We start from the raw sequence: 19,233 nt of genomic DNA on the forward strand, positions 1-19,233 counted from the left end.
AATGTTAACCTCGAATAATTTTTCTGAACTTTTCTGAATTATTAAAGGAAAATGAACCTGCTGTTTGTGTGTGTTTACAATGGAAATGTTTATGATCACAGCTGTGCGTCGACGTTCTCATAATTCATTTAACAATCAATAATCTAGCAAAAGCATATCCTAACTATCATTCATATATATATATATGATTTTTTTTTAATTTACAATAAAAATGATAAATATTTGTGTCAAATATTTAAAATCCACGATAATAAAGAAGGTTTAGATAAATAAAAACAATATTTGTATATTACTCTTAAATTAAAATAATTTTATATTAATCAACTACTACAGTCATTATTTTATTAAATACTTTGTGTTAAATATAGCAGCTTTACTTACATTATTGTTGAATTAAATATTAAAACTGATCAATATGTTAGAATGAATTTTAAAAAGTATCAAATTAGCTAAATGCTAAATTTTATTTGATATAATATCAAAAGTGGAAAAAATGTTTTGTTTTGACCAAAACAATCAAAACGAGTTTTTATATTTTTTTTGTAACATTTATAAAAACATCTTTATCAAAGTTGAAATAAATTTCTGTGATGTCACAAAATGACCAGAAATATGTTTTAAATTTGATTTTTGACTCTTGACTTTGTATTACAAAGTTTTGTCGTTCAGCTGTTTACAACAAAATATTATTGATTTAATTTTGCATCCTCCACCATGACGTGGAGGATGCTACAGGAAACAGTCGATGGTGCCGTTATCGTACAGACGGGCTGACGCGGTGAGCCGGGCTCACGCAGGTAACCCGACACGCCCACCGCCGCCTGATGTCTGTGTAGGACGGTTTCTGGCTGGATGCAGTAACTTTGCTTCTTTCTTTGACAACATAGTTTTATCAGCTTCTCTGTTTAAAAACTTGGAGCTTCACGTGGAGAAATCCACAGAGGATCATGATGTGACTGTGGATTTCACCTCTGATCACAAGGTTCATAAAAATGTTTATTAACTGTTTAGACTTTTATTCAATTCAATTTTATTTATACAGCGCCAAATCATAACAACGGGCACTTTATATTGTAAGGTCGACCCTACAATAATACATACAGAGAAAAACCCATCAATCATATGAGCAGCACTTTGGCGACAGTGGGAAGGAAAAACTCCCTTTTAACAGGAAGAAACCTCCGGCAGAACCAGGCTCAGGGAGGGGCGGGGCCATCTGCTGCAACCAGCTGGGGGTGAGGGGAGGACCTACGGCCTACGTCTATTGCAGCATAACTAAGGGAGGATTCAGGGTCACCTGGTCCAGCCCTAACTATATGCTTTAGCAAAAAGGAAAGTTTTAAGCCTGATCTTGAAAGTAGAGATAGTGTCTGTCTCCTGTATCCAAACTGGAAGCTGGTTCCACAGAAGATGGGCCTGAAAACTGAAGGCTCTGCCTCCCATTCTACTTTTAAATACTCTAGGAACAACAAGTAGGCCTGCAGAGCGAGAGCGAAGTGCTCTAATAGGGTGATATGGTACTACAAGGTCATTAAGATAAGATGGGGCCTGATTATTTAAGACCTTTTATGTGAGGAGCAGGATTTTGAATTCTGGATTTAACAGGAAGCCAAAACAGGAGAAATCTGCTCTCTTTCTAGTCCCTGTCAGGACTCTTGCTGCAGCATTTTGGATCAGCTGAAGGCTTTTCAGGGAGTTTTTAGGACTTCCTGATAATAATGAATTACAGTCGTCCAGCCTGGAAGTAATAAATGCATGAACTAGTTTTTCAGCGTCACTCTGAGACAGGATATTTCTAACTTTAGAGATGTTGCACAAATGGAAGAAAGCAGTCTTACATATTTGTTTAATATGTGCATTGAAGGACATGTCCTGGTCAAACATGACTCCAAGGTTCCTCACAGCGTTACTGGAGGCCAAGGTAATGCCATCCAGAGTAAGAATCTGGTTAGATACCATATTTCTAAGCTTTTCAGGGCCGAGTACAATAACCTCAGTTTGATCTGAATTAAGAAGCAGAAAGTTAGTGGCCATCCAGGTCTTTATGTCTTTAAGACATTCCTGCAGTTTAACTCATTGGTGTGTGTTATCTGGCTTCATGGACAGATAGAGCTGGGTGTCATCTGCATAGCAGTGTAAATGTATGCTATGTCTTCTAATGATGCTGCCTAAGGGAAGCATGTATAATGAAGGAGATTAGGAATCTGGAGAACTGGTGCCAGAGGAACAACCTCCTTCTAAACGTCAGTAAGACAAAGGAGCTGATAGTGGACTTCAGCACTAAGCAGGAGAGGAACTACCAGACCCCCGTCATCAACGAGTGCCCAGTGGAGAGAGTGGACAGCTTCAAATACCTCGGAGTTCACATCACGCAGGACCTGTCATGGTCCTGTCACATCAACACCGTGGTGAAAAAGGCCCGACAGCGTCTCTACCACCTCAGACGCTTGAGAGACTTCCAACTGCCCTCCAAGGTGCTCAGGAACTTTTACTCCTGCACCATAGAGAGCATCCTGACGGGAAACATCTTAACCTGGTTCGGGAACAGCACCATGCAGGACAGACGAGCTCTACAGAGGGTTGTGCGGTCAGCTGAGCGCACCATCCGCTCCGAGCTCCCTGACCTGCACTCAATCTACAGCAGGCGCTGCTGGACCAAGGCCAGGAAGATGGTGAAGGACCTCAGCCATCCCAACAACAGACTGTTCTCTCTGCTGAGGTCAGGAAAGCGATTCCGCTCCCTGAAGACCAACACAGAGAGACTGAGGAGGAGCTTCTTCCCGCAGGCGATACGGTCTCTCAATCACACCACCACACAGTACTGACCCACACATACAGTTCTTACACACACACTGGACTTTCTGGACATTGTCTTCACTTAAATCACTTTAAGCATATTTGCACTGCAGAAGACATAATGTGGATTGCACAACACTGGTCACTACATTCTTCATTTCCAGTTAATACTTGTACAGCTGCTGTTATTGTGTATATAATATTTATATTTCTTCATACATTCTTATATAGTTTTATACTGTGTATTGTGTATTTTGTTGTACAGTTATTTTATTTTCAACTTTAATTTATATATTTTATCTTATTCCTTCCTAGTTAAATTTACCCTTTTTAATTTTTCATATTTATTTCTTATTCATAGCCTTTTCTTTTTTTCTTTAGGTCACGAGCAGTTGTCCAAGCATTTCACTGCATATCGTACTGTGTATGACTGTGTACGTGACAAATAAAAATTGAATTTGAATTTGAAATGTGAACAGAATTGGTCCTAGCACTGAACCCTGTGGAACTCCATAATTAGCCTCAGTGTGTGAAGAGGACTCTCCATTTACATGCACAAACTGGAGTCTATTAGATAGATATGATACAAACCACTGCAGTGCAGTACCTGTAATACCTACAGCATGTTCTAATCGCTCTAATAGGATATTATGGTCGACAGTATCGAACGCTGCACTGAGGTCTAGCAGGACAAGCACAGAGATGAGTCCACTGTCAGAGGCCATAAGAAGATCATTTGTAACCTTCACTAAAGCTGTTTCTGTGCTGTGATGAGCTCTGAAACCTGACTGAAACTCTTCAAATAAACCTCTGCAGATGATCTGTTAGCTGTTTGACAACTACTCTTTCAAGGATGTTTGATATAAAGGAAGGTTGGAGATTGGCCTATAATTAGCTAAGACTGCTGGGTCTAGAGATGCTTTTTGAGTAAAGGTTTAACTACAGCCAGCTTGAAGGCCTGTGGTACATAGCCGATTATTAGAGATAGGTTGATCATATTTAAGATCGAAGAATTAATTAATGGCAGGACTTCTTTGAGCAGTTTTGTAGGAATGGGGTCTAAAAGACACGTTGATGGTTTGGAGGAAGTAATTATTGAAGTTAACTCAGAAAGATCAATTGGAGAAAAAGAGTCTAACTTAACATCAATGGTACTAAGAGTAGCTGTAGATAATATTACATCTGTGGGATGATTATTGGTAATTTTTTCTCTAATGATAAAAATGTTATTTGTGAAGAAGTTCATGAAGTCATTACTAGTTAACGTTAAAGGGATGGTTGGCTCAACAGAGCTCTGACTGTTTGTCAGCCTGGCTACAGAGCTGAAGAGAAACCTGGGGTTGTTCTTATTTTCTTCAATCAGTGATGAATAGTAAGATGTTCTGGCTTTGCGGAGGGCTTTCTTATAAAGCAGCAAACTATTTCTCCAGGCTAAATGATGATCCTCTAAATTTGTGACACGCCATTTCCTCTCCAGCTTACGAGTCATCTGCTTTAGGCTACGTGTTTGAGAATTATACCACGGAGTCAGGTACTTCTGATTAGAGACCTTAGTTTTCACTGGAGCTACAGTATCCAGAGTCGTACGTAGTGAGGAGGTGAAATTATTAACAAGATGATCGACCTCTGTTGGGGTAGCGTTCAGATAGCTGCTCTATGTTGGTACAGGGCATTGAAGATGATAACAGTGGGTGGATTATATTCTTAAACTTAGTTACAGCGCTTTCAGAAAGACATCTACTGTGATAAAGTCTACTCTCCACCGCTGTGTAATCAATTATTGTAAATGTAAATGTTATCAGGAAATGATCAGACAGGAGAGGGTTTTCAGGAAACACTGTTAAATGTTCAGTTTCTATGCCATATGTTAAAACAAGATCTAGAGTGTGATTAAAGTAGTGGGTGGGTTCTTTTACATTTTGAGAGAAGCCAATTGAGTCTAATAACAGATTAAATGCCATGTTGAGGCTGTCATTTTTAGCATCTACATGGATGTTAAAATCACCCACAATAATTATTTTATCTGAGCTCAGAACTAAATTAGATATAAAGTCTGAGAAATCAGACAGAAACTCTGTGTAAGGCCCAGGTGGACGATAGATGATAACAAGTAAGACTGGTTTCTGAGTTTCACAGCTGGGGTGGACGAGGCTAAGCATCAGGCTTTCAAATGAATTAAAAGTCTGTCTGGGTCTTTGGTTGATTAATAGGCTGGTGTGAAAAATTGCTGCCACACCTCCCCCTCAGCCTGTGCTTCGAGGTTTCTGGTAGTTAGAATGACTCGGGGGTGTTGATTCATTTAAACTAACATAATCATCCTGCTGCAACCAGGTTTCTGTAAGGCAGAGTAAATCAATTTGTTGATCAATTATTAAGTCATGTACTAACAGAGACTTGGAGGAGAGAGACCTAATATTTAATAATCCACATTTCACTGTTTTACTCTTTGGTTCAGATGTGGATACTGTATTGTTCTTTCTTTGTAATTGTTTATGTTTAAGTTGTTTGTTGCTGGTTTTTAGTTTGTTTTTTGTCTGTTTGGGAGCTGACACAGTCTCTATGGAGATGGGTTTTTGGGGGGGAGGGTAGCAGGTTCGCTCTCTCGAACCCATTTTCAAAGGTTCGAGAGAGCGATTTCATGCCCAGGTGAGGCTGTGCCTTCGTTATTTAACGATAAAACGAGTAAAGGATCGGGAGCTGAGTGTTGAACATGTGTTTGGTGGACTTTCACTGAAGGTGATGGAGGTCCTCATCAGACCCAAAAAGCGAACGGGTCAGAGATGGAGCAGAAACTTCAGTGACCACATCATCCAGATGTTCCCTGAAGCTGAGGGCCGGCCCTTCAGCCACATCTGACTCGTTCACAGCTCCTGTGTTGGCTGCAGATGTGTCAAAACGTATTTACCTCCCTGCTGCTGACAGCGTGCTGCTGCCCAGGCTGCAGGCAGTGTCCGAAACGCAGCCAGCTCGTGAAGCTTTAGAAGTCTTTATTGTGCAGGGACGGTAAGAAACGAGAGCTGGAGGCTGATTTCCGTCTGTGGACAGATGAGGCAGAGGTCCAATCAGCTGTGACAACCACGACAAATCCCCCCGAAAACTCTTTGATCAAATGGTAAATGGTAAATGGCCTGTATTTATATAGCGCTTTTCTAGTCCCTAAGGACCCCAAAGCGCTTTACACATCCAGTCATCCACACACTGGTGATGGCAGCTACATTGTAGCCACAGCCACCCTGGGGCGCACTGACAGAGGCGAGGCTGCCGGACACTGGCGCCACCGGGCCCTCTGACCACCACCAGTAGGCAACGGGTGAAGTGTCTTGCCCAAGGACACAACGACCGAGACTGTCCAAGCCGGGGCTCGAACCGGCAACCTTCCGATTACAAGGCGAACGCCCAACTCTTGAGCCACGATAGCCCACGATCACAGCCCACACAGAAATCCAGAGCCCAGCCACACATCTCAGTATGTGATTGTTTCTGCTGAAAGCTTCCAGCTGCGTGACCCAAACATCTCCTCGTCTGTGATCAAGGCCCTGCAGAAGAACAGGAAATGCTGCTGTAGTAAAGACAAGAACTGTTCTGTCATTTAATAAAGGAGCTTTATACTGTAAGACTCTACAATAATACAAAGACAACAGAAAACTCCCTGTTAGCAGCACTTTGGCGACAGTGGGAAAGAAAAACTCCCTTTTAACAGGAAGAAACCTCCAGCAGAACCAGGCTCAGGGAGGGGCGGGGCCATCTGCTGCAACCAGCTGGGGGTGAGGGGAGGACCAATAACCAGAACCAAACATTAAAAATAAAATGACCTCTGCACCCCCGACTGCAACAGTAAGTACAGTCATGCCCACTTTATTAGGTACACCTGTGTGCCCACATGCTAACAGCTCAGTGCTGAAGTTCAAACTGAGCCTCAGGACGATGACGAGCGGTGGTTTCAGTGACATGATCGCATCGGGGTCGTTTCCAGCAGCTCATTGAATCGAACGCCGGCTTTTCGTTCGTTTCGCAGCGCTGCTGCTCGTTTCAGTTTCGATGATTTTGATGAAACATTTGAATAAACGAGTTTCGTCACGTTTTCTGAAACTTTAATGTGTCGAGTTTCCAGCTCAGTTGACGTGTTTTTCCCAGAAATATCGTTTAGTTTTCCGACATGCTGCTGTTTCAGTTCTGTTATGCCTGTGTGCGTGTTTATGTGTGTGTGTGTGTGTGTCTGTGTGTGTGTGTGTCTGTGTGTGTTTATGTGTGTCTGTGTGTGTGTGTGTGTTTGTGTGTGTTTATGTGTGTGTGTGTGTGTGTGTCTGTGTGTGTGTGTGTTTATGTGTGTGTTTGTGTGTGTCTGTGTGTGTCTGTGTGTGTGTGTGTGTGTTTATGTGCGTGTGTGTGTGTGTGTGTTTATGTGTGTGTGTGTGTGTGTGTGTGTGTGTGTGTGTGTGTGTGTTTATGTGTGTGTGTGTGTCTGTGTGTGTGTGTGTGTGTGTTTATGTGTGTGTGTGTGTGTTTATGTGTGTGTGTGTGTGTGTGTGTGTCTGAGGGGCCACCTTGACAGTAAGGATGTGAAGCAGGGTCAAAGGTCGGGTGTGGTTGTGTTACTGGTGTGTTCTGGTTGGTGGCTCTGATGGAGGTGGGATCGCTCCCAGCCTCGCTGTCACACACCGGACCCACACAGAGAAACGAAAAAGCCCCCGGCGCCCTCGCCGAGAGATGCCGGGGTTTCTCGTTCCCCCCTCTGTGCTCCGCGAGCGCTGAGCAGAAGGAGAGCAGAGGCTGCGTGAGGGGAGTGAGGAGGAGAGGCTGTGGTTTCCTGTTTGTAGGTGGGAGGATGTTGAGACGGTTGCAGCAGCGTTCACGCAGCGCTGCAGCTTTTAACACCCGGAGATGCGCCGAGGTGTCGCAGTCGCACCTCCTGATTGGTTGGAGGTGTTAGCGTGAAAGACTTTGTTCTGCTCTCTCTGAGCTGCAGGCCTCCGGTTTCCACTTTCCACCAGCAGCTGAGGAGCGCGGAGAGAGAGGGCAGTTAGTCCGGCCCACGCACGCCGCTCACCGCAGCAGCGCTGACTCACCAGACTCTGCACAACTTTCATACTTCTGATCTCTGTTGGGAGCTCAGCCGCTCCCCATCGCTCCTCTTTGCCTGACGCTAAAGTCTCCCCTCGCAAAGACCCGAGGTCCGTCTTCTTCTCAGAGGAGGACACCTGCAGATCGGCCCTCAGGAGGTGATTGGGTACAGCGATGACGGAGGAGTGACGGAGGCGCTCAGACACCGGATCAGCTCATCAGAGAGGAGAGACGGGCGTGAAAGAGACGGAGAAAAGTCCTCAGACATGACGGATGTTTGCTTACAGTAGTCACCTCATGAGGAGCAGAGAGCAGCTGCAGGCCCCAAAACGTCTCCGATCCTCTGCCCAGCATTCCACCGCCGCTCCCTCTGCCGCCGCCGCGTGTTCTCGGGTGTAGGTGAGTTTCCCGTCACTTTGTGGCTCCATTAACTGTCTTTGTCAGTCAGCGAGGCCCGGGGCAGGAGACAGGCCTGTGCTCTCATAGACGTGCTCGTTTCATTGCACTCGATCTCAGGAATCACTCCTGAAGTTCCTCCCCTGCCTGGATTCTGCCTTTTGGTTGGATAGTACCATCCATCAGTTAGATGGTACCTGTTCAACCCAAGTCCAGCTCCGCTGTGAGAGGTCGGTCTTTGTTCGCCACAGAAAAGCGAAACTTTCAGAAACATTTTAATGAGCCTTTACACGTTTTAACATTTCGGGTTGTTTCTGTCGGCGTTCCAAACAGACAAGAATTCGATAAGAAGCGTTTGGATGCCGAACAAACACCGGTGACCTGACGCTTCAGATTCTTCCTTTTCTTTTACAGAGTTTCAGGTTGTATCGGGCGGGGCGGGATCCTGCTGTACGCCACACATCTGAATAAAAGGCTCGCACATTTCATTAACAGGCTGGTTTTAAAACAGCGACAATCTAAACTTTTAAAATTTCACCAAAAGGTGCGTCGTTACAAAGAAATGCTGCTAACGACGTCTGATGATGATTTCAGAGTGCGGTCTGCTGATCTGAACACTGAGGCCGACTCAGCGGCGGGCTCGTGTTGGCCGTATATGGTTCGCCCGTGCTGAAGGTGAAGGTTTTACAGCCCAGAGAAGCAAAAGGTCATTTCCAACATGTGTGTGTGAGACCCAATCAGAGCTCTGCTGTTAGAAAAGCAGGATTTCATGCAGCTCAAAGAAGAGAAATCACAAAAGTTCCTCCATCATCAGGACCTTTGACCTTTTGCTTGTTTACCAGCGGTGAAGTTCACTCGTTCTCTTTTACATGAAATTCTCTGATATTTATTTGAGAATTAAAAAAACAAAGATGAGAATAAGAAGGGTCCATATATAAGCTAGCCTGAGGTCCAGTCAGGTTAGCTGATGGGCGGCGTGGGCTCAGGTGAGCCTAACTGGTTAAAATAACCCGCTACCTGCACAGGAAACAGAGCGCTGCGCGTATCAGCGGCTCCAGGATCTCTGAAATGTGAAACAAAAGAAGAAAAAGCTGAATTTTCAGGTTTTTGTGCATCGCGGTCGAGGAGTCTTCTCGGGGCCACATTTACAGCCCCGCTCGGCTGTGTTTGGCGTCTCATTGCAGGGCCAGATGTCAGGTGACCTGGTTTGCTGTGAGTTCAGGCCGAACAGGCCGCTGGTGCCGGCAGGTTCTTCATACATGAGCAGATCTGCAGCTTCACTTCAGAGAAACAGCTTTCTTTACGTGGCAAAACCCCAAAACGCCTCCTGCCTTATTTTCAGTTGTCACATAATGTAGAGCACAGCAAAAAAAGAGTTCCCCTGTGGTTGTGCGCATGGAGGGCAGGTTTTCTTACACCTTTGTGTTTATGGCTGTCTTCACTCACAGCAAACAATAAAAACAAACACACAAGAGTGATTACATAAAAAAAATCTCATGTTTTAACCTCATATTTTTAGAACTGTAGCTGTTTGAGTTGTGAGTGAGCAACGCTTATTTATGATGCGCCTTCATGACGCGGTGCTGGAGCGCTGTGAACGAGAGTAAAATAAGCAACACGTTGGAGTGATGGAGTTAAAATGAGCAGCAGGCTGGTGTGTAAGCCTCCAGCTGCAGCTCAAAGCCTGTTTGCATCCTGTCTGAGCTGCACATTGAAGCGCGCTGACAGTTTGACGGAGCTGATTATCAGGACTTTATCTGAAGACTGGAACATGTGACTTCCTGAAGTTCACCCTGATGATGCCAGAAAACCTGCAGCACAGTGTTTCTACTTGACTTTAGTGTTTCTACTTTCTGTTGAGAAACGCAGGATCCCCCTGACTCAGTCAGACTCAGCGTCTTCAGTCCAACTCCACACATCAGAGCTGTGGTCTGGACTCGGGCCTGGTCTGGCTTCAGTCTGGAGCTTTTGGACTTTCTAACAAATTAAAAATATCTATATCACTTTGAAAATATGAGCGCTAATTCTCATTTTCATTTTTGCTGCACTCGACATTTTTGTGTATTTTATTGCTCACAGTTTGATAATCGTGAACAAACAGAAACATGTGAGGATGTTAGGGTTAAAAAATCCTGCTGATCACGTAAAGATCTCAGAAACTCAAGAATCATTAGGATTCATGAGTTAGTGCTAAAGACTTAGCCTGGTTATAAACCGTTACAGATACTTATAATCATTATACACTGGTTAAAATGGGTTATAGATGGATTAGAACTGGTTATAGATGATATATATTATTGTATATTATTATATTATATATATTATAATTATATATATATTATGTATATTATTATAATATTATATACCTTACAGTATAAAGCGCCTTGAGGTGACTCTTGTTGTGATTTGGCGCTATATGAATAAAACTGAACTGAATTGAATAACTGGTTATAGACGGTTAAAACTGTCATAATGGGTTATAGAATGGTTATAACCATTATAAATTAGTTATGATGGGTTATAACTGGTTATCGACTGGTTGAGGACTGGTTTTCAGCCATTTTTTGTTTGATTTCCAAACGTGGGCTCGGACTGGGTCTTGGACGTGGGGGTTTTTTGACTGATTTTGAGCTGACCTAGTTTCGTGTCTTCGGACCATCTCAGTGTCTACTGGGTTTAGACTCTGTATTAAAGGTGATTTGAGACCCAGTTTCAGACTGGTCTTTACACTGACTGGTTTCTGACTGAAGTTATTTTGGACTAGAAGAAAAATAAATTTCAAACAAATTTGTTTTGGCAGAATCTTGAAAGACGCGGCAGAGCTTTTGTGAATTCGGGAGGTCTCTTTTGTCTGTCTGTGTGACTTTAGACTTTCAGATGTGGCTTTGGGCTTGGTTTTAGACTGGTTTCAGCCTAATTCAATTACCTAATTTTATCTTTGGTTTGATCTGATGCGGTTTCAGGGATTAGGTTTAGATCCACCTTTGGACGGATTTCTAACCTGCTTTTGAAGATTTCAAAACATATTTGATTAATTTCATGGATTTCATGGCAGTTGAAGAAACTGAATTAAAGCATCGTTAAGAAGATGATGTAATAATATGAAAGGATGTAATCGTTCATGAGCTGAGTTTGATGTTGAGCTTTGAGGTGTGGTGCATGATTTTCACTGCTGATATTTGATTTTTAGCTCAGAAACATGTGCAGCTCAGATAAAACCGATCATTATCAGTCAGTTCGTTTCCTTTGCACAGCTGTGACCTTATTAGACGAGCTTCTGTTTGCTGACAGAGTTTAATAAAACCTTTCGGGGGGTTTTGTGGCGGGCTCTACATTTGCAAGATGGCGGCCTTCCTCGCTGCAGTGTGGAATTGATGTTTGTGAGATGCAGTAAAAGCTGCGAAGCCGAGGCCGAAGATGTTCGTCTGAGTCGGGTTTCCATCATCTTGTTTCCTCTGAAGTGTGTTTCCAGCGTTCGGAGCCGGCTGGCCTTGTTTACTGGAGACTTTTGGGTTTGCAGGGGAAAGAAAGCGAGCAGTACCAGTCAGTCGCACCACGTGGTGGATGGTTTTCCTTCCTGTGTGACGCACCCCTGAGAGCAGATTAGCATCACACTGTTCTTTGTGATAACTCAGGAAGGTAAAAACCACCAGTTATTTAAGAAAATAGGACAGCCGGTTTCATTTGAACAGCTTCCTCGTGTTCACGGCCTCGTGTGATGAAGACGAGCACACGAGCGTTTGTCAAACTCAAACTTACTTGTGGCAAAATGAGTCCGATTATAATGTGAGATGAGCTTTCCTGGTCGTTCCTGACAAGTTTGTGAAAATCTGTATTTTGTATGATGTGCTGGTGCAAAAGAGACCTGCTGTCAATGACCTGCAGACAGCTTAGAAAATCAAACCCTACCAGACCTCAGTCACGTAAACTGCTCTCTGCTCAGTTTCAGTGACTTGTTGTGGAGCGACAGAGGCCGCCCGCTAATGTTAGCTAATGTTAGCTACCGGTAATGTTAGCTAATGTTAGCTAATGTTATCCAGGTTCCTGTGGCCGTCTGTACTTCATGTAAATGATGACGGTACATCATTTACATGAAGTACACGTAGACCCGAGTATGTCAAAATGTGACTTTAGTTTGGTCGTCTGATCCCACAGAGTCCCGGCTCACCGACGCACCGTCTGTACTTGTGCTGGATGAAGATGCTTCTTCACGTCTGTGGGTGGATGTTTGGGTCCAGGGTGTTGCTCCAGCAGGAATTTGGTGTTTGTGATGTGATGTAACATGTATATGGCCCATCATAAGCATCGGTATCACTTTTCAGATTCATGTCTTCTGCAGGTTTTCCTTTCTTTTTTCTGACCTTACTGCAGGTAACAGTCAGAGTTGAGCGGGTGCAGCAGCCCTCAGCTCTGCACACATGCACTTTTCCTCCAGTGATGTAGAAATGTAGCATGAAACCGTTTGTCAGCCAGACCACAAAGGTTTCTGGTTTTTATGTCTCATCCAGCGCAGTTCGGGTCGGCGTTATGAACCCGAGGAGGACGGCTTTGATCGCACGACTTCTGAACATTTAGCTTCAAAATCTGAATTAAACTGAAGCTTTTGTTTTGTGTTTGAAGCCAGTGGAAATTTGACTTGTTTGTGCAGCTTCATTGGTGGAAGTTTCCAGTTGTTGTGTTCAAAAGCCGAGAAAAACCACAGAATGAAAAACACCAAACTTCCAGAGAAGAGACGGCTCGCGGTAACAATCCTCCATGCTCACGTTTAAAGACTTGTTGTTGTGAGGAGCAGGTTTTTCACGGCTGAGACTCTGTTTTTTATTCTAACCAGAATGTGTGTGTGCACGTTTGTGGGACACTTCCTGCTTCCTTTTTTAGCATTAAATGGTGAAACACAATCATCGGCAGAGAACAAGAGCTCACGCGCTCTGCAGGCCACCGGACGCCCGCTTCAGATAAACAGGCTCAAACTAGAAGACGCTGCCTGTAAAACAAAGTCTCCAATATTTTGTCCTCCTGTAAAAACTGAAGAAAAAAACCCACTCGTCTGTTGAAATGAGTGGATTAGTCCAAACCCTAACCATAACCCCAGGTGGGTCAGCACTGACCTGACACAGGTTTACGAGTTACTCTTAATCCAAACAGAACAAAAGCACTCGGCCAGCGAATCCTTCACTCGAGGGAATTTTCTTTCTTTCAGGTCTAAAGAAAGTCCGGATCAAAACGTGCTGCTTCGTCTTCACCCAGCTTCCTGAGATTCAGCTTGTAGCCTTTTGAGTAACAAACAGCAGTGAAAACATGACCTGAAAAGGTTTTTCACTCAGAGTGGATTTGTATTTTTCCCACTGCACTAACTAAACCATCAACCTGACAAATGCCCCCACGCCATGACGCTGCCGCCGCCATGCTATATAGCTCATGACCAGCTCATGACTGTGTGTGTGTGTATTTATATATATTTATATATATCATGATGAAGATTAAAGTTTTTAATGACTAAAGCAAAAAACTATTCCCAGCCAATCGTCGTCACCACGAGCCTTGACCAATCAGATTGCTTTCATCCGATCCAGCCTTTGCTAATTATGTCTCAGTAACTCAGTCTGGCACGGCCTGGACTGCTCAACGCAGCAGATGATGTGAATGCTTCTGTGAACAGGACATCCTTTTATTTGTTGACTGATTAGATCGATAGCAGATGTTCAGATGTTCACTGGGAGTGAGGGGCACGGCTCAGAGTCAGAGAGGCTGAGACAGTCTGAGCATGTGCAGAGGAGGGAGGGGGGATGATGACGATGGAGCTGCAGGCAGGAGGAAGACCTCAGAGGAAGTTCAACAGTAAGCTGTTTGGTTTCCTGCTGTGCAGATTGATGACTGATAACAAAGTGAAAGTAAACTTCAGAATCTGAACATCACTTTAGGCTCAAACACATCTGATAAAGTTCAGGATTGTTTGTTCCAGGTTTGATCAAAGTCTGCTTTAAATAACTGAAGTTACTCGACCTCAGTCGTCCTTATCTGCAGTGACGGAGGTTAAGACCTGACCTGTGATCTTCTCCTTTCCCTCTCAGATAAACCATGGACTTCTCCTGGTTCCTTCTCCTCGTGTCGGCCGCCGTCTTCGTCTCCATCGTCCTCCTGGCCGTCATCTGTTTGGACTGCAGGAACAAAGGTCCACTGCGTGGGTGAAAGTTGCAGTTGACACTGTATCAACCTGCGGCTAACCGCTGTTAACCACAGGCTGACCTGACTCGAGCACAAACCACCCTGTGGTTTTCAGAAACGCCTTTTATCTCTGACTCAGACCAGATCTTTCACACCCATCGTGTCCAGCACAGCGTCTTCTGAGATTTCTGCTTTGAGCTACTGACACATTATAATCTTTCTTTTCTCGCCCATCAGGGTCCATCCAACAAACAGCTTCAGAAGAGTACACGTAAGTGTTCCCGTCTGCAGCACAGAGGAACTTTTTATCGATGAGTCAAAGCTTAGAAACGATGATGTTTGTTTTTTCAGATCACCTGAATTCAGAGTCATCCATGCAGGTAAGTCTGAAACATCAGTCCAACCATCAGCTCAAACCAACGGTCCATGAACACGTGGTCGATTCTGCTCTGCGATGTCGGTCACTCATCACCTTCACATTTCCACCTCTGTGTTTTTACTCTGTGCAGCTTTGCGTGACTCACACTTCACAATAATCGGTCTCATTATTGCTCGTCTCTTTAAGCTCCTCTCTCCATGCCGACTTCCAGAAGCCTTGCGAGCGGCAGCATCAGCGTTGGTAAGCTTTGAAATCAGCCTGAGCTTTGGTCCGACGTGCACGGATTTTCTGTGTGCGTACCTTCAAACTGTGGTCACATTTAACATCAACGCTGACTTCAAATGAAATAACTAATACAATACAACCTTCTTTGTATAGCACATTTAAAAAGCAGCGGTACACCAAAGTGCTTCACAGTAATACAATAAATTAGAGATAGGAACAATAACAGGGTCTAAATACACCAACAGGTGGAGCGCACGAATTAGCCTCAGCGCAGTGTAAATACAAAACACAGAGATTATTCAGCAATAAAATAAAATGATTAAAACTACGTAAGGGAACATTTGCAGGATACAGGCACTAACTAGGGAAGGCTAGATTGAATAAATGGGTTTCAATCACGATTTAAAAGATTGAACTGATTCAGTGAACAGCAGTAGGACGATTATTCCAGAGTTCGGGTGCAGCTATGGCAAAAGCATGATCACCTCTGGCCTTCAGCCGAGACCCAGGCTGCACTGAGAGCGATTGTTGATCTTAGTGCTCTGCCAGGAGTGTACAAGCTGAGAGGTTCAGTAAGATATCTGGGAGCAAAGTCATTTATCATTTTAAAATCAATGCGGTATTTGATGGGAAGCCAATGCAGGTCAGCGAGGATGGGAAACAAGTGTAACTAGCTGATGCAATCTGCTGGTTTGGTTTTACGGAGGTAAACGAAATAATAAAAACTGAAACTTTGAGCTTTTAGGAGAAAGTAAAGTTGTCCCCTCCCCGAGGATGGACGACTGCTCTTAAAAACGGATACGAGTGCTTTATACCTCTCTATGCTGATGATGATGAAGCTAACACTGATCTGTGTTCCAGCCCAGCCCACCCTACCCCCGAACCCCGTCATCATTACAACCCCTCCACCTGACCCCCACCTGCGGCTTCCTTTGTAAGTCCCTCTGTGTTATGAGCGCACCTGGTTCAGGTGATGAACGTTGGCGAGCAGGAGACGCTCTCCTGGGAGCGTGCAGAGCTTTAGAAATCGTTGTGTGATGTGCACAGATCTCTTTTTTGTGTTTCACAGTTCAACCAAACCTGAGCACAGACCTTACACCCCAACAGAAACTGGTGAGCCTGGAAAGGACAACGCATTATTTAAGTTGTATTTTTCTGTTTTACCTTCTTACCCAAACCTGTTGCTCCAATTCTGTCCTACAGAGAGCAACCCGAGTTATGAGAATCCAGGTACGGGTACACCCTCCTCTTTTTGCAATCAGACCCATTTGCATTTGCACAGTGAGCCCAGCATCAGTCAGATGAAGCTCAGATCATCAGATGCACAGACAGAGCTGTGGTCCAGAGGATCAGACCCATCTGAGCCGTTTTGGATTAAAGAGAGTCATTTTTGATGAGCCACACGATTAGACTTTATGCCAGGAGTACACCGGCTTGTTGCCTGTTCAGAGGAACAGCTCAGAGGAGCTTCGTGAAGATGTTTCACCTCTCAGGCTGCCACAGTTCAGAACTGACATCTGATCTGATAAGTTTAGACTGGTTGGTGCAGAGTTGGTTGGAGGAGGTGGAGGTAGATGATCCGCTGCGGTGACCTCTAAAGGAAGCAGCTGGGAGATGAAGATCTACTTTTAATCTCAATATTGTGACATTTCTGTGTGAAAAACAAAAACCAGTGACTGACTTTCATCACTTTGTCTTGTTGGCGTTGACTTCCAAGACCTGAAGCTTCTCGGCCTCCAAAAGCGATTTATCAGTGAGACTTGCGGAAACTGTTAGACTGGATTTAATAGGTTTAACTCTGAGATTTTAGGATTTATTTAACTTTGAGATTAGTTAAACTGGACCTGGGATTTAATATTGGACCTCTTTAACCTGGTTATGGTTGTAGTGGACTGGTTAAGCTCTTTGGACTGGGAGAGCTGGTCTGGACCGGGATTGGGCTGCAGACTCGGATTAGAATCTGGGATTTGTTAGATTTAAGTCAGGAAGAAAACTCTGACCTTTGACCCTGTGATGTCAGTGTGCAGGAACGTGATGTTTAGCTGACTTTTGTTTTTCCACAGAACCTGAGAAGGACGTTGACGATCATGATAATTACATGTAGGTTTCCACGTGCAGCTTCCAGCTGGTGTTTGCACCTCAGTGATGACGCTCTAAACTGATCTTCCTCTTCTTCTGTGGTTTCCCCAGAGAGGTGTTACCCGACAATCCGGAGGAGAGCAAAGGAGTCCCCGCGGACATCGAGAGCCGAGCCTCGACGCCCAGTTCAGGTGCAGTTTGGATCTTTCATCGTAAAACACGGACGTTGGGGAGTCAACAGAATGTGGACTCATCAGCTGTTTGTGCTCTTTCACAGATCATAATTACGTGAACCTCGATGGTAAGGCAACATAGTTGTTCTTTTTCCACGTTGAATCTCAGCTTCAACGCGTTTCAAACGTTTCTTTTCCTTTTATTTAAAACGGAAACAAAACAGGAAAGTATGACAAGTTTTAAAATGTCTGAACGCCAAAACAAGCAGCTGTTCAAACAGAAGTCAGAATTCATTTTTAATCACGCCGCATCGCCGCCTCTGTTCTCTGCTCAGAAGAAGACGACGACGACGAACCCTATGAGAACGTGGCACCAAAAGGTATACTGCACTGCGCACCCGACGCTATGCTCCAACTGTCCGGTACCTTCCCTCGTCGTGCGACTTATCAAAGTAAAGTTGTCTTCTTTTGATTGACATGTCATCAGCAAATAAGCTTCGATAATCCTCCTCTGTGACAAAATAACTCACTGAATGTTTTGGTTTTTTAAGCACACGTGGTTATAAAAGGTCGGATGTTTGTCTTTTGTTCAGGGTCCACTCCAGGTTCATCCGCTCAGAGCAGCGAAGACGAGTACGAAGAGTCCAACTACGTCAACCAACCTGTAAGTCGAAGCGACTCGCCAACATTCAGCTTCTCGTTGGAGACGTCGGCTCAGTCGCTGTCTTCTTCTTTTCAGATGGGACTAGTCAACCACTGACGACCACATCGAGCGTTCACCTTCCTCCATAACGACGCCCGACCAGTTTTTTTTGTTTTGTGTTTTTTTTTAAGCTGAACGACTGAGATAAGAAACTGAGATGAAGACCTGAAACACCTTCCTCCCCACTTCCTGCAGGCTCAGCAGTGTCAGTGTGATCAGACTGACGGAGGCGTAAAACTGCACATTTGAAACTTCCACTTTGGCCATCAGATACCTGGAAACCAGGTAAATGCCAGCCGTGCTCTGGAGGAATCCATCCTGTTCCAGCGGCGTCCTCGGTCCAAACAGGAAGTCAAGTTTTGCTTCTTTGGTTTTGTGTAAATATCTGCTGGAGTGTTTTTGGACCTTTACGCTGCAGTTACACTCGGGAACCTGGAGCGGCGCGACTCGACCGGAAATGACATGTAATCTGTTTACGGTGAGGATTTGTATTTGTGTGGCGTCCGGCCCAAACGTCACTGCTCTGAAACAAAAACTGCAAAATTACACACTCGGCAATAAAAGCAGAATACAACCGGCCGAGCGTCCCTGCGGCAGACGAGCCCGATCATCGCGCCAGCCCGTCACAGCGACCGCAGACGGCCTCACGCCAGCCGATCTCTGCCGTCACCTTATTTAAATAAATGAAAGTAATAACCGGCAGTCAGATTTCGTTTCCTCCTTAGTGGGTAGACTGCCGTCCCATTTTCAAACCTGCTCCCCCTACAGGCTGGAACCGGAACAGGAAGTCGCTGTGCAGGTTTCCCCGAGCGTCACCATAGAGACACCATAGAGTATTTATAAGTCACGAAGGTGGGAACACTAAATTAGGATCCTGTTATTCGCTTTTGTAGCAGCGACAAATCCAGCAGTGCGAGGAGGCGTCAGATCAGTTTCTCTCCCGCGACTCTGACTCACAGGTTTCTCTCTCTCTTTAAATATTTGACTTAAATACGTTAGGTTTTATTTCATTGGTTAACTCTTCCTTTCACACGCCTCGCGTCATGAGGGGCGACATGTTTGAGCTTTACTTTGATGACACCTCCTGAGAACGTTCTCATCCATCCAGTGTTTTTCATGTATTTATGTGCAGTTGCTGTTTGCTGTCGTCTCTGGGCCTGTAAAAACCTGAGTGTGAGAACAAATGTTTTTTAAAGAACTACAAATTAAATGTTTTAAAGAAAACCTGAATCCGAGTCTATCTGCGCCCAGCTGGA

General features: G+C 44.5%; 1 protein-coding gene across 11 annotated transcripts; it reads left to right on the forward strand.

The window, feature by feature from the left end:
• The first annotated feature begins 7,711 nt into the window (after positions 1–7,711).
• lat (linker for activation of T cells) lies at positions 7,712–19,201 on the forward strand. Of its 11 annotated transcripts, none has more exons than XM_080905689.1 (14): positions 11,518–11,892; positions 14,325–14,434; positions 14,656–14,689; positions 14,770–14,798; positions 14,984–15,037; positions 15,884–15,956; positions 16,092–16,135; positions 16,226–16,252; positions 17,086–17,122; positions 17,213–17,292; positions 17,379–17,402; positions 17,610–17,726; positions 17,868–17,938; positions 18,014–19,201. In XM_080905689.1, the coding sequence occupies exons 2-14, from the start codon at positions 14,332–14,334 to the stop codon at positions 18,032–18,034; spliced, it is 714 nt and encodes a 237-aa protein (XP_080761815.1). In that variant the 5' UTR covers positions 11,518–11,892; positions 14,325–14,331; the 3' UTR covers positions 18,035–19,201. The 11 variants fall into 11 exon arrangements, with proteins under 11 accessions (XP_080761822.1, XP_080761818.1, XP_080761824.1 ...); XM_080905691.1 differs by lacking the exon at positions 11,518–11,892 and adding exons at positions 11,905–13,345; positions 13,454–14,091 and having other exon boundaries at positions 16,092–16,252; XM_080905696.1 differs by lacking the exon at positions 11,518–11,892 and adding an exon at positions 7,712–8,256 and having other exon boundaries at positions 14,325–14,425; positions 16,092–16,252.
• Positions 19,202–19,233: the final 32 nt, after the last annotated feature.

Source organism: Rhamphochromis sp. 'chilingali' (genome assembly GCF_963969265.1).
Source record: "Rhamphochromis sp. 'chilingali' genome assembly, chromosome: 15".
In the NCBI taxonomy this organism is placed as follows: domain Eukaryota; kingdom Metazoa; phylum Chordata; class Actinopteri; order Cichliformes; family Cichlidae; genus Rhamphochromis; species Rhamphochromis sp. 'chilingali'.